The 12,436-nt window shown below is 43.2% G+C and overlaps 1 protein-coding gene across 5 annotated transcripts in view; it reads right to left on the bottom strand.

The window, feature by feature from the left end:
- Nucleotides 1-12,436, bottom strand: part of TMEM245 (transmembrane protein 245) — a 121,199-nt gene that overhangs the window by 49,128 nt on the left and 59,635 nt on the right. For all 5 annotated transcript variants that reach the window (XM_073332668.1, XM_073332665.1, XM_073332664.1 and 2 more), the window contains one exon: nt 4,538-4,669. In XM_073332668.1, coding sequence (XP_073188769.1) covers nt 4,538-4,669 — 132 coding nt within the window. The remainder of the gene's footprint in view (nt 1-4,537; nt 4,670-12,436) is intronic.

Below are 12,436 nucleotides of genomic sequence, written 5' to 3'. Positions count from 1 at the left end.
CAATTCTGCAGGACTAAATAAGACTTCTTCCTTCAGGAAAGCCAGCTGACACCAGTAGAATTAAGACTTCCCTATTCTGCAAGATCTGGATTGCTGACCCAAGGGTTGAAACAGTTTTGACAGTGAGATTTGGAGTACTTTCATATCTCATTTTCTCCATTTAAATTTTGAGAAAAGCACAGATAATCTTCCATCAGGACAAATATCCCTTTGACAATTATGCTGGGAGAGAGATTGTTTTCCTCATTCTCAAACTTCAAAAAGTTATGCTGAAGGGCTGGTATCTACCTTACGCCTCGAAAGGTGACAGCCCTTAAAGAGAGAGAAACATTAACTCATAGAAAAGTCACTTTACCATGGACAAAGCCAGAGGGACCTTTGGATTATTACTGAAGAACAGTTCATATGAACTGTAAAACTGGACAATTCCTTAGCAACAGTTTTCAGGGCCACAACAGACATCAGGGTATTTAACAACTTGAGGTATCCTTTGGACAATTAGAATTGGACTGTAGAGCCCAACTCAAGTTGGGACATATATACCACTCAGGCTCTTGAATTGCAAAAAAACATAGCTAAAGAATCCTAATTAGGTGAAGCTTACTGAAAGTTTTAATAGAGTGTGCCCTCTGTCTTCCTGACCAGGATATCTTTAAGAAGATACTAACTGCTAGTGTAATGATGGATGACTTTGTGAAAGCAGCAAGAGGATCGAATCTAAGGAGATATGAGCCAGGTCTCACACATCACCTGGAAAGCTTCAAGTGTTTATTCATAGGTTTAGGAAGGGCCATTTTACTCTCAAAGATCCCAGCATGAATTTAAAAGAAAAAAAAAAAAAAAGAAAACAGACCAGGAGTGTCTCTTCTCTGTGAATAATTCAGAAAAAGAAGCGAGGATTTCCCTTTTTCAGAGGTTGAATCTTAACCATCTGGCTATATATTTAATAAGCAGGGACCATTTGTCTGACAAACTGTCTTATAGAAATAGGGTACAGAACCTGAGGCAGGAATCAGAACCTCCCCCCTCTCCATATCAATGGTGTGAAGGGGTAGGACTACAAACAGCTATTTTTACTTACCTTACAACAAACGAATCACTGGAAAATGGGTCTGTGCTACTACTTCTACTCCTGAATACAGGGTACAGCTCAAGGTTGAAACACCATGGAAACTCAGGCTCTAAAGCTCTTAAGCTGCTTTTGAAAAATGAGACTTCGGCCATTCTGTAAATTTTCTCTTATCTTAAAGATTTTGGTAATACAGATTAAAGTAGCAAGTTCTCGCTTTAAATAAAGAACCTTCTTTGTTCAATATTTAAGAGCAGTCTATATTTAAAATGTAATCAACAACTATAAAGGTCAAATTTTTAAGCCAGGCATATGAAATTTCATGAAGTATACTAGTCCTTCTGAGCTACATTTAGTATTATACTACCATTCAGCTAACAAGTTGATGTTATACCAACGTGCATTATAAATAAAGAAGCATACTGAACTTCCAGTTGTAGTACATCTCTTCCTCTGAATTGTACATTTGGGGGACTAGTATGGTAGTCTTCTCAGCAAGTAACAGAATGAGCTACAACTAATGCTCCTAAATCATTTACATACCCTGTAAGTGTCTTTTCTGCTTTTAGGGCTATTGTCCCATCTCTTACCAAAGAGGATGAATACTCATTAGGACTCCAATGGGTGAGAAAGTAAGGTTACTTACTACTAAATAGAGTTTGACAACATAGCATCTGTATATTTACACCTTTAGGATGTGCCCAGTCTTATCTGCAGAGCTTTGGGACCTTTTAGAGCATGTCTACGCTGCAATTAAAAACCTGTGGCTGGCCCAGGCCAGCTGACTTGGGCTCAGGGCTGTTTAACTGTGGTGCAGACACTGGGGCTCAGGCTCTAGAATCCTGAGAAGTTTGAGGGTCCATCTACACCGTAATTAAAACGGCTCCACAGCCGCAGCTCTGTGAGCCTGTGTCAACTGGCACAAGGCCAGCTGTGGGTGTCTAAGTGCAGCGTAGACATAATCATAGAAAGCCAGTTCTCTTCCCCCCCCCCCTTTCTTTTCTTAAAATGGTTTGTATTATAATAAGAATTATAGGTTTGTTGTTTAGGAATTTACTGTTACTGTTAGCATTAGTGCTCTACTGCACACTTACAAGTCCCAGGTTAGTGCTGGCTTACCATAAGTTTTCAAAGCTGGGCTGCAGCCTAAAACTTTGACAATGCAGAGATCATCTCAAAGAAGAAAAAGTTTAAGCGACGGCTGCTGCTCCTTGGCAATTCATTTAGTCTGCTTGTGAGTTCCTAGCTTCCCTAGCAAAACTCTTCTGCTACTGAATAATTAATCACTAGCTAAATAAAATGTTTTCATTACCTGCCTCAAAACCTTTAATATCTCAAAAGTACTGCTGCATACTAAGTTAAGTCAACATCCTTACCTCAGTAATACTGGCCTTAAAGAAACAAAAATGTTTATGATGTCCAAGTATCAATGCTCTAGTGGCACACAATCACATTTTCATCTATTTTAATTTGCAACATCAGAGTGAATAATATTTATGCAAGGGGTCGTGTACACAGGAGCCCGCAAGGGAATGCTGCCCAGAAAGGACACATTTAGAATTTACACTACGTTCAACCGTCTACAGTACATCATAAAGGACATGAGTGTGGAGAGAAGGGACAGGTGTTTCCTATAACTGAGGATAAATTGTGAGTTCATGGCTACAAACAGGAAAGCAAGTCAATTGAGAGGTTTTCTTTTTCCTACTGCAAAACCAAAACTGAAAAGAAAATAAATTGATGTAGCTGGAAACTATGGATATTTTCTTAAAAAAAAAAAATCCTTATTTTTAGGTTTCAGCCCTTGAAAATATTTATCCTCTTCTGCATTAAGTTCATGGTCACTCTATTGTATTGAGGTTATTGTAGCACCCCCATCACCATGGTATCCAAGCACTTTTCAGCAATGCATTAAGTGACATGAGTAGCACCTTCAAGTGCGTTTCCTTCTCCACTTGTCTTGCTAGGTGGGAAATTGCACATGGATTTAAAAAACAAATAAAAAAAATTGTGCCATGCATTTTTATTTATGAAAGGCAAGTTCAAAGAAATGTGCCTCATGCATGCATAAGTCAATTTAAAGAAAGGGTTAAACAAATCATTTCTGTAAAGTGATAAAAGGTTCACTGAAGTAACTTTCCCTTGAGTTACTTCATCCTGCTCCATATTCAGGAGTCAAAACTGTAACATCTTTAGAAGCACAAGGTATAAGGAACAAATACATACCTACTAGTCCATGGCAAGAGGTGCCTCCAGGGAAGTGTTAGTTTAAATTACCTCCACAAGAAATGCTGAAGGTTAGTAGAGAACTTATTTTCTGAGATAGCTCAACAATAATGTAAAGATTTTTTTTGTTTGTTTTATAGTGAACAAGTCAAGAACTTAACAAGTGCCTGCACTGTAGTAGCGATTCTGTACATTAACCATTCCTGACTGAATGGACCATTTGAGTGTAAGTCAGTTTTTTCAGTATGGACTGGTTTCGATGTTATATTTTTTTTCCTTCAAGGAGGTGAGAGGACCAGTGCAATTAATTCAGGGAACCACAAAGTGTAAAATATTAATTTCATTCTTCACAGAACTTCCACAAAGAAAGAATAAGCTGCTTTCAAAACAATGAATAATAATTTGGAAAAACGAGACTAAGGAACCGGCCTCTCAACCTCTTGATCGATATTTCCTTCAACTATGACCTACACAAACTGAATTTTTAAACAAAAAAATAGTTGCTTTGAGTCAAACATTGAATTGTTAGTCTTATCAAAAACCTTTTAACTCTGTTTTTGCCACATTAGAATTTTTCAACTAAGCTAAAATATTTCGATTTGTAACTATACACATGATTTATTTCCTTGGAGCTTGAAACAAAGATATAGGTCATTTTAATTCAACTTCCTTGCTTTCTCCTCAGTGATAGGGAGGTGGTAAAATTTACTTCAAACAAAACTGTGGTGTTCAAAGAGAGATAAGAAAGGAACTGTGCCATAGAAATGGAGCAGTATGAATTTATTGGAAAGGGTGTGAAAAAAATGAACATTTGACCAGAAAAAAATCATGTCTAGCCAAATAGAGATTCATATTAATTATCTCCAAGAACGAGTGAAAAGATTAAGGTTTACAGAAACGAAAACATTTAAAACTAACCTGCAGACCACACAGTAATCTTGCAACAATGATATCTATTGGGAGGGGACAGGTTGAAGGTGGAAGAGATTGTATTAATATGGATACTGAGTCGATGAGTATTTCCTGATCATAATCCATTATGTTTGCCACTTTGCTGATGTGGAAGATTCACAACTGGTGTGACAACAGATCCTCAGATAATACTTGAATAGTTCCGTTTACCTCCAACTTTTCATGCATTCTTGAGTACTGTGTTATCTTGAAAGGTGAAATCACATTAGATGTTCAGATCACTTTACAAAGAGAATATTAATGCATAGTTTAAGATAAAAAGATACATACTGAAAGAAATGTCTCAATGTTCTCATGAACAAATGAAGCAATATCCTGCCAGTCCAGAATGTCACCCAGCCAGCTGTTCTGACGATTTATATGCAGCTTGTGTCCTTTGTGTCTTCCAGGATGTGTTACATTCTGAAAAATAAAGCAAGAGATTTAAGATAGAAATTAAATCTTAGCAATTTACAAAGAAAAGTAAGCTACTAGGACTTGATTTAGAGAATGCATGTCCGCTATGTAGCTTAGATCTATTTTCATTTGCACAAGACACTTCCAGCTGCACTTTCACAAATATTTAAGTTTTTATATATTTGTTCCCCCTTATTAGTTGTTAAACATGTACCTTGAAAATCTAACCCAGAATGCTTTTTAATAATTTAAAATTCCTTAAATGTGTTAATCTGTCAAATAAGTTTAGGAGGAACAATGTTCCTCCTGCGGGGAAAATGGGTTTAATTGGACGGATTCTCAGCAGCTTGGAAAGACCGTCCTTTCCCCTAGAGTGCAATTCTTGAGGTCCAGAATCTAAGCTTTCATCTAAAAAAAAGATATCAAGTCTCCAGCCCATATGGTTGAGAAGAAAATTTTCAAAACGTGAAGTAACTGACTGAAAACAGTAATATCTTCCAGAGGACAGCCTCAAATAATTTGAGAAGTGTGAACTACACCCAATTATCTCAACCAGATGTTATCTGTTAAAGCCTAGGTATGATGCATTTTAGCAATTTTCTTGCTTACTATGTTGCACACGAATACCTACAAAATTTAATGCAAGCAGCATACTTTTTTTTCCCAATATAACCCTGGGTGAAAAACGCAAGGGCAAACTTAAATAATTGACCATTCCTCCAGCCTTAGTTTGGGCATGCAATAAGTCTGCATGCCTTAGTTTGGGCATGCAATAGATTCTAGGGCAGTGGTTTTCAAACTTTTTTTCTGAGGACCCAGCTGAAGGAAAGTGTTGATGTCCGCGACCCAACGGAGCTGGCGATGAGAGGTTTGGGGTGTGGGAGGGGCTCAGGGCTGGGGCAGAGGGTTGGAGTGCAGGGATGAGGGCTATGGGGTGGGGCCAGGAATGAGGGGTTCAGAGTGTGGGAGGGGGTCAGGGCTCTGGGCTGCGGGTGTAGGCTCTGGGGTGTAGGAGGAGGCTCTGCGTTCGAGAGAGAGCTCAGGGCTGGGGCAGGGGTTCGGGCTTACCTCCAGCGGCTCCTGGTCAGCGGCGCAGCTGGGGTGCAGAGGCAGGCTTCCCACCTGTCCTGGCACCGCGGCTGTGCTGCGCCCCAGAAGTGGTCGACAGCAGGTTCAGCTCTTAGACAGAGGAGCACAAGCAGCTCTCGCCCGCAGACACCGCGTGCCCCAGCTCCCAGCCAATGGGAGTGCGGAGCCGGTGCTCAGGTAGCACATGGAGCCCCGTGGCCCCCGCGCCTAGGAGCCAGACTTGCTGCTGGCCGCTTCTGTGGTGCGGCGCAATGTCGGAACAGGTAGGGACTAGCCTGCCTTAGCCGGGCAGCACCACCAATGGGACTTTTAACGCCCTAGTTGGCGGTGCTGACCAGAGCCGCCGCGACCCAGTGCCTTACATTCCACAATCCAGTACTGGGTCACGACCGACAGTTTGAAAACCACTGTTCTAGGGCACATTGGGACTGATCCAATGATTGCTGAAATCAGTCTAGTGCTTCCCATAGACTTTTGGTGGTACTGAACTGGATCCTCAATTACCATCACTTCACAAAAATTAACTGTACACATTGCAAATAGAGTATAATGCATTTTGTATGCCCAAATCCAATACAAATGTTTGAAAATGCTGCTATTTATACAATTTGTATACTTATGTGCACAGACTTAGCAATTCCAGAGTATATAGTTTGATATACATAACCATAATACTTATGGTATTAAGACCAAAGGAAACAGGTTCTGTATGCAGTAGCTAGATCAACTCCTTACAGAAATTTTAACCCAGTTATGAAACTGCATAATGTTAAAAGAAAAGGAGGACTTGTGGCACCTTAGAGACTAACCAATTTATTAGAGCATAAGCTTTCGTGAGCTACAGCTCACTTCTTCAGATGCATATCGTGGAAACTGCAGCAGGCTTTATATATACACAGAGAATATGAAACAATACCTATTCCCACCCCACTGTCCTGCTGGTGCCACAAGTCCTCCTTTTCTTTTTGCGAATACAGACTAACACGGCTGTTACTCTGAAACCTGCATAATGTTAGGAACCTAGGAATTGCCCTACTGGGTCACACCTGAGGTCTACCTAATCTAGTATGCCGTCTCCAACAGTGACCAGCACCAAATGTTTCAGAGGAAGATGCAAGCACCCTGAATAAGGCAGATGTAGGACAATCAGCCTGCTATATTAGTTTCATCTTAATCTAACAATTAGAGGCCACATTAAACCTGCATCTAAATGTTCAGTCCCTTTTTGAATCTTGCCAGGTTCTTGGCCTCAACAACATTCTGTGACAATGAGTTCAGTCTCATTACATGCGTGAAGCAGTATTTCCTTTCACTGGTTTTGAATTTACCACCTTTCACTGAATGTTTTCTTGTTGTGTTGAGACAGACAGTGAGCCTCTGCCTCCTACCTTCTCTACACCACTTCTTATTTATCTCCATTTTAAAGCTAACAATCCCAATCTTCTCAATCTGTTTTCATACAAGCTTTTCAATCTTTTATGTTGACCTTCTCTGAACCCCCTTCAACCCTTTTGATATGCAGTGACCACAAGTATTCCAAGTGAAGCGTTAGCACTGATTCATATAATGGAATAATAATATTTTCTGTTAGGTTTTCAATCCAGTAGCTTCAACTTCCTAATATCTTATTTGCTTTTTGACCGTAGATGTACACCAAGCAGAGGTCTTCCTTGAAATGTTCACAATTACACAAGTCTCTTTCTTGAGTTGATAGAGTTAATTTAGAGCCCTGGAAGACGTGTGAGTAGTTTCATTTTTTTAATTATGTGTATTATTTTACTTTTATCAAAAAACAGTTTGCCATCTTGTTGCCCATTCACCTAATTTCGTTAGGTCTCTAAAACTCCTGAGAGTGCTCTCTGGTCTTGACTAATCAAATTTTGCTATCTCCCTGCTTACCCACCATTCCAGATCATTAAGTGTAGCGATGCAGTAGCAACATTATAGTAAAGGTTGCATCACAATATCTGTTTAAAGGTCAAGCTTTCTAAATCCTCTAAAGTGGACAAGCTTAGTCAGATTCCATGAAGCCACTGTCATCTGTTGAGGACACCCTTTAACCCCTTCCAGCATAACAATATTCCTGACCATTCTCTCAGTAGCAGTTAACATGTTGACACCCTGAATGACTTATCTTCCAGACAGAAGAGAAATAATGGCGGGGTGGGGGGTGTTGTGGAATGGAGGTGAAGAGGGGGTTATGGAGACATGCACACAGACTACGGTATAGGATGAGGGAGCAAAAGGGCACACAGAACTCCTGGTATGGGGGAGACTGGAGGAATGGGATAAACACAGGGCCCCTGCCATGGGGATATACAAAGTACCATTAATGGGGGGAGGGAAGAGAGATTGAGAACACGAATTGGGGAGCACACAGTACCCCTGCCACAGAGGAAGAATGGAGGTGAACAAAGAACAACCAGTAGGGGGATATTCAGGATAAGAATAGGGTGCACACAGAGCCCTTGGGGAGAATGAGAGACCCTGGTAAGGGAAAAGGGAAGAATAGGAGGCCACAGAAACCTGACATGGGGAGATTGGGGGCACTGGCAAGGAGTGCCTGAAGCAGAGGAGGCTGGCACACAGAAAGCTTGCGGGGTGCAACAGAAGAATACAAGGAGCCCTGATGCATGCAATAAGCTAAGTCAACATATATTACGAAATGTGTAGCCTGCGAGTAATATTGTGATCCCAGGTATTAGTACTCTGTTTGTAATTAGTTCCAACCAGTCTGCCAGGCATAAATGCAAGCCTTATTGCTCTTTTACTACCTGGATCATTCCTAGAGTCTCCCACTGGTTTTCTATTTCTGATCTGCTTAAAGAATATCTTGTTTAATTTTTACACCTTTAGCTCTCGGTTCTTCAAAATCCTTATTGCCCCCTCACATATTATTTGCTGTAATTTATGCTTCTGTTTTTTGGCTTCACTGGATTACTGTTTGGCTCAAATGATCTCTTGAAATTGCTATTTATCCATATTGGTTGATTTCTTGCCTTCCTGGTTCCCTTTCTAAGTGAGCAGTATGCACATCTTCTGAAACTCACTTATTGGGTTTTTTTAAAGTGGCATTATGATGCCAAGCCAGTGAGGGTTAAGCAACCAGCAGGCTGGCTGACCTGAAAGAATCCCGTAAGGACATATCAGAAGAGTACTGAAATGGTAAAGAGGGCCAAGCCTTGTAGATCATTATCAAAGGCATGTTAAGTACTAGAATTCTGGACATGTAGGCCTGTATTGTTAGAGAATTAAAAATAGATACTAATTATATTTGTTTGTGTTTACCTATTGTGACACTGCACCTCAAAGTAGCACCCTGGAACCCCCATATTCACCACTGGCACATAATTGATGTGTTTTGTACAAAGTATGCCTTGTGAGGTATCATTTTGTAAGTCTTGATTTGTTGACCAATATCCTGTTGGATTGTCTGTAAAATTATGAGGTGTATATATGTTACTGAAATATGTTGTGAGGTTGTGAACACCCACAACCAGCTTTTCAGTTACAACAAAGGAGTAGCCATCAATAGCCAGTTGTTAATGGCTCAAACACACAATCCACTGTCACAGAGGCAGAAGAGACAATGTACACAATGAAGACTGCTTGACCAATGTGGACTGCCTGCCCCCCCGCCACCCCATGGCACAGCAAGGATCTTTCTAGCAGCTGGAAGAAGGCATTTAAAAAAAAAAAAAAGAGAAAAACATTGGCATCATCACTTAGCCTCTCTTCCTCCTCATCTCAACACCTGGAAGCATGTGTGAAAGACAAAGACTTTGAACTGGAGAAGTTTGGTCTTAGGCTGGAATGAAATGCCAGCCTGTGTATTGAGGAACTGTAACCTGCCAGGACAATCTGTCAGAGTGAGAAATGCTGTTTGATTCAACTCTTGCTTAGACTAAAAGTTTACAATTTAGAATGCATGTTTACTTTTTATTTTCATAAGGTAACTATCTGTGACCTTTATACCTATCACTTAAAACTTCTCTTTATATTTAATCAATCTGTTTTCTATTTTACCTAAAACAGTGTGTTTTGGTTGAAGTGCTTGGGAAATCTCATCTTAGTTTACGAAGGCTAGTGTGTCCACTCTACACTGAGCGAGTGGCAAACTACTTGATGAACCTGCACTGCCCAAGGGAGCCTTGAGCAGTGTAAGACGATACAGTTCTGGAGTGTAGGGCTGGAGCTGGGGGGGGGAACTGGCTGAAGCCTCTCTATTGTTGGCTCATGAGTGGCTGAGACATCATTAATGTAACTCAGTTGGGTGTGTTACCTATTCTTCATCCAAGAGTGCAGTGATCATTTGCTACCAAGAGGCTTATCCACTGAACTTACGCTATAATTTAAATAAAGTTTCGAGCCTGATCCTTGCTATCTCAGATCTGCTTAAACTTTGACAGGGAAAGTCTAAGCCTGTAAGACTGAGGTCTCCAGGTCTACTCTGGATTAATCCTGCAATTTCTCAAAGAAGAATTTGAACAAACTCTGTACAGACTCCAGATTGGACTATAACATGGGTGAGCAAACTACGGCTCGTGAACCATGTCTGGCCTCTCAGACCTTTTAATGTGGTTCTCGAGCTCCCGCCAGGGAGCAGGTTCAGCGGCTTGCCCCACTCCGTATGTGCAGTGGCTCCACACAGCACCTGGAAGCAGCAGCATGTCCCTACCTCCAGGTCCCACACATAGGGTGAGCCAGGGGGCTCCGTACATTGCCCCTGCCCCAAGTGATGGCTCTGCAGCTCCCACTGGCCGGGAATTATGGCCAACAGGAGCTGCAGGGGCGGCACCTGTGGATGGGGCAGCGTGCAGAGCCATCTGGCCGGTGCCACGCTTCCACATAGGAGCTGGAGAGGGGACATGCCCCGCTTCCAGGAGCTGCTTGAGGTAAACGCTGCCCGGAGCCTGCATCCTTGACCTCCCAAGCCCCAACCCTGATTCCTCTCCCACCCTCTGAACCCCTCAGTCCCGGCCCAGAGCACCCTCGTGCACCCCAAACCCCTCATACCCAGCCCCACCCCAGAGCCTGCACCCCCAGCCGGAGCCCTCACCCCACACACACATCCCAAACCCCTGCCCCAATCCGGAGTCCCCTCCCCTGCACCCCAGCCCCTCAGCCACAGCCCCCTCCCCTGGACTCCAACAACTGCCCCAGCCTGGATCCCCGCCCCATCTGAACTCCTCATTTCTGGCCCCACCCTGGAACCCATACCCCCAGCCCAGAGCTCATACCCTCTCGAACACCCCAACCACCCTTCCCCAGCCCAGAACCCCCCCACACACCCTGAACTCCTCATTTCTGGCCCTACTCTAGAGCTCTCACCCCACACACACACTCCAACCCCCCAATATCGTGAGCATTCGCGGCCTACCATACAATTTCCTAACCCAGATGTGGCCCTCAGGCCAAAAAGTTGGCCCACCCCTGGATATACCCTTTTAAATTAATTCCAGAACTATTTTACAAATCAGCAGCCTCACCAATTCTGCCATGAAACTGACCTAGGAACTTTATTTGTATCTGTATGTATAATTATCTTTAACCATAACATCTCTTTCTTTTCTTTTTTTAATAGTAAATCTTAGATTTAGTTAATAAGAATTTACTGTAAGTGTGTATTTGGGTGAGATCTGAAATATTCACTGACCTGGTGAGTAATGTGTCCAATCTCTTGGGATTGGTAGAACTTCATGTATCATGATTAAGGTTCTTAGGCTTGGGTGTCTGGATGGGAGCCAAAGGCTGGATTGCTTAAAGGGAACTGTATTTTGGCTTCTTGGTAACCAAGAAGGTATTAAGGAAGCTGTTTGGTTACTAGCTTGGTGAAATCTAGTTTACTCCTGAGGGCATTCTGTGCCAAAAAATTAAAAATCCTACAAGTTTTATTTGTCAATAAATAAATGTAGAGGCTCCAGCATGGCAGTGGGGAGCACAGGCCACTGGCTGCAGGAAGGTGGGAGATCACCCTACACCCCCCACTCCCAGGGCACAGATTCAGGGGTCAGGTAACACTGGACCCGACACAGCACAAGGTCTGGGCCTGCCTCAGAAACACCCTGGGGCCCTGCACCTCTGAGCCAGGTGTACAAGGTGTGGAGTAGGTAGGCTCAACCAGGCAGGATCCAAGTGTGGACGGTCTCAGTGTGGGGGGGATGAGGGGGATCAGAGTGTGGGGTGAGAGGATTCTGTGTGGGATAATCTGGGTGCAGGCAGATCAGTGGGGGGGATCTGGATGAACAGAGGCTTGTGGGAGGGGAGGGGGTCCAAGAGCAGGGGCAATGGGACTCTGCAGTGGCTCCAGGTGAAGGTGGTTGGGGCTCAGTGGGGGAGTCTGGGTGCTGAGGGGGTGGGGATCTGAATGTAGTTAGGTGAGGGGGGTCAGTGGCATGGGGGTCTGGATGTGGAGGATTAGGGTGGTGCAGGAGGTGGGGCATCAGAGTAGGGGTTTGAGTGCAGGGAGTTCAGAGGGGGGTGGTCTGGGTGCAGGGGTGGGGGGTCCAGAGGCATGGGGTCAGAGTGCAGGGGGACTTCAGATACAGGGGTTGAGGTTCAGGTATGGAGAGTTAGGGGTGGGGTTGGATGTACCAGGTGAGGCTTGGCAGGGAGGTCCAGATGCACAGGGGTTGCGTGGATGGGGGAGCAGCTCCCTGTACAGTGACCCCTACCCACACAGCT

Source organism: Lepidochelys kempii, chromosome 2 (genome assembly GCF_965140265.1).
Source record: "Lepidochelys kempii isolate rLepKem1 chromosome 2, rLepKem1.hap2, whole genome shotgun sequence".
Taxonomy (NCBI): Eukaryota; Metazoa; Chordata; order Testudines; family Cheloniidae; genus Lepidochelys; species Lepidochelys kempii.
Note: the sequence above shows the minus strand (reverse complement) of the source record. Positions and strands in the feature narration are given on the sequence as shown.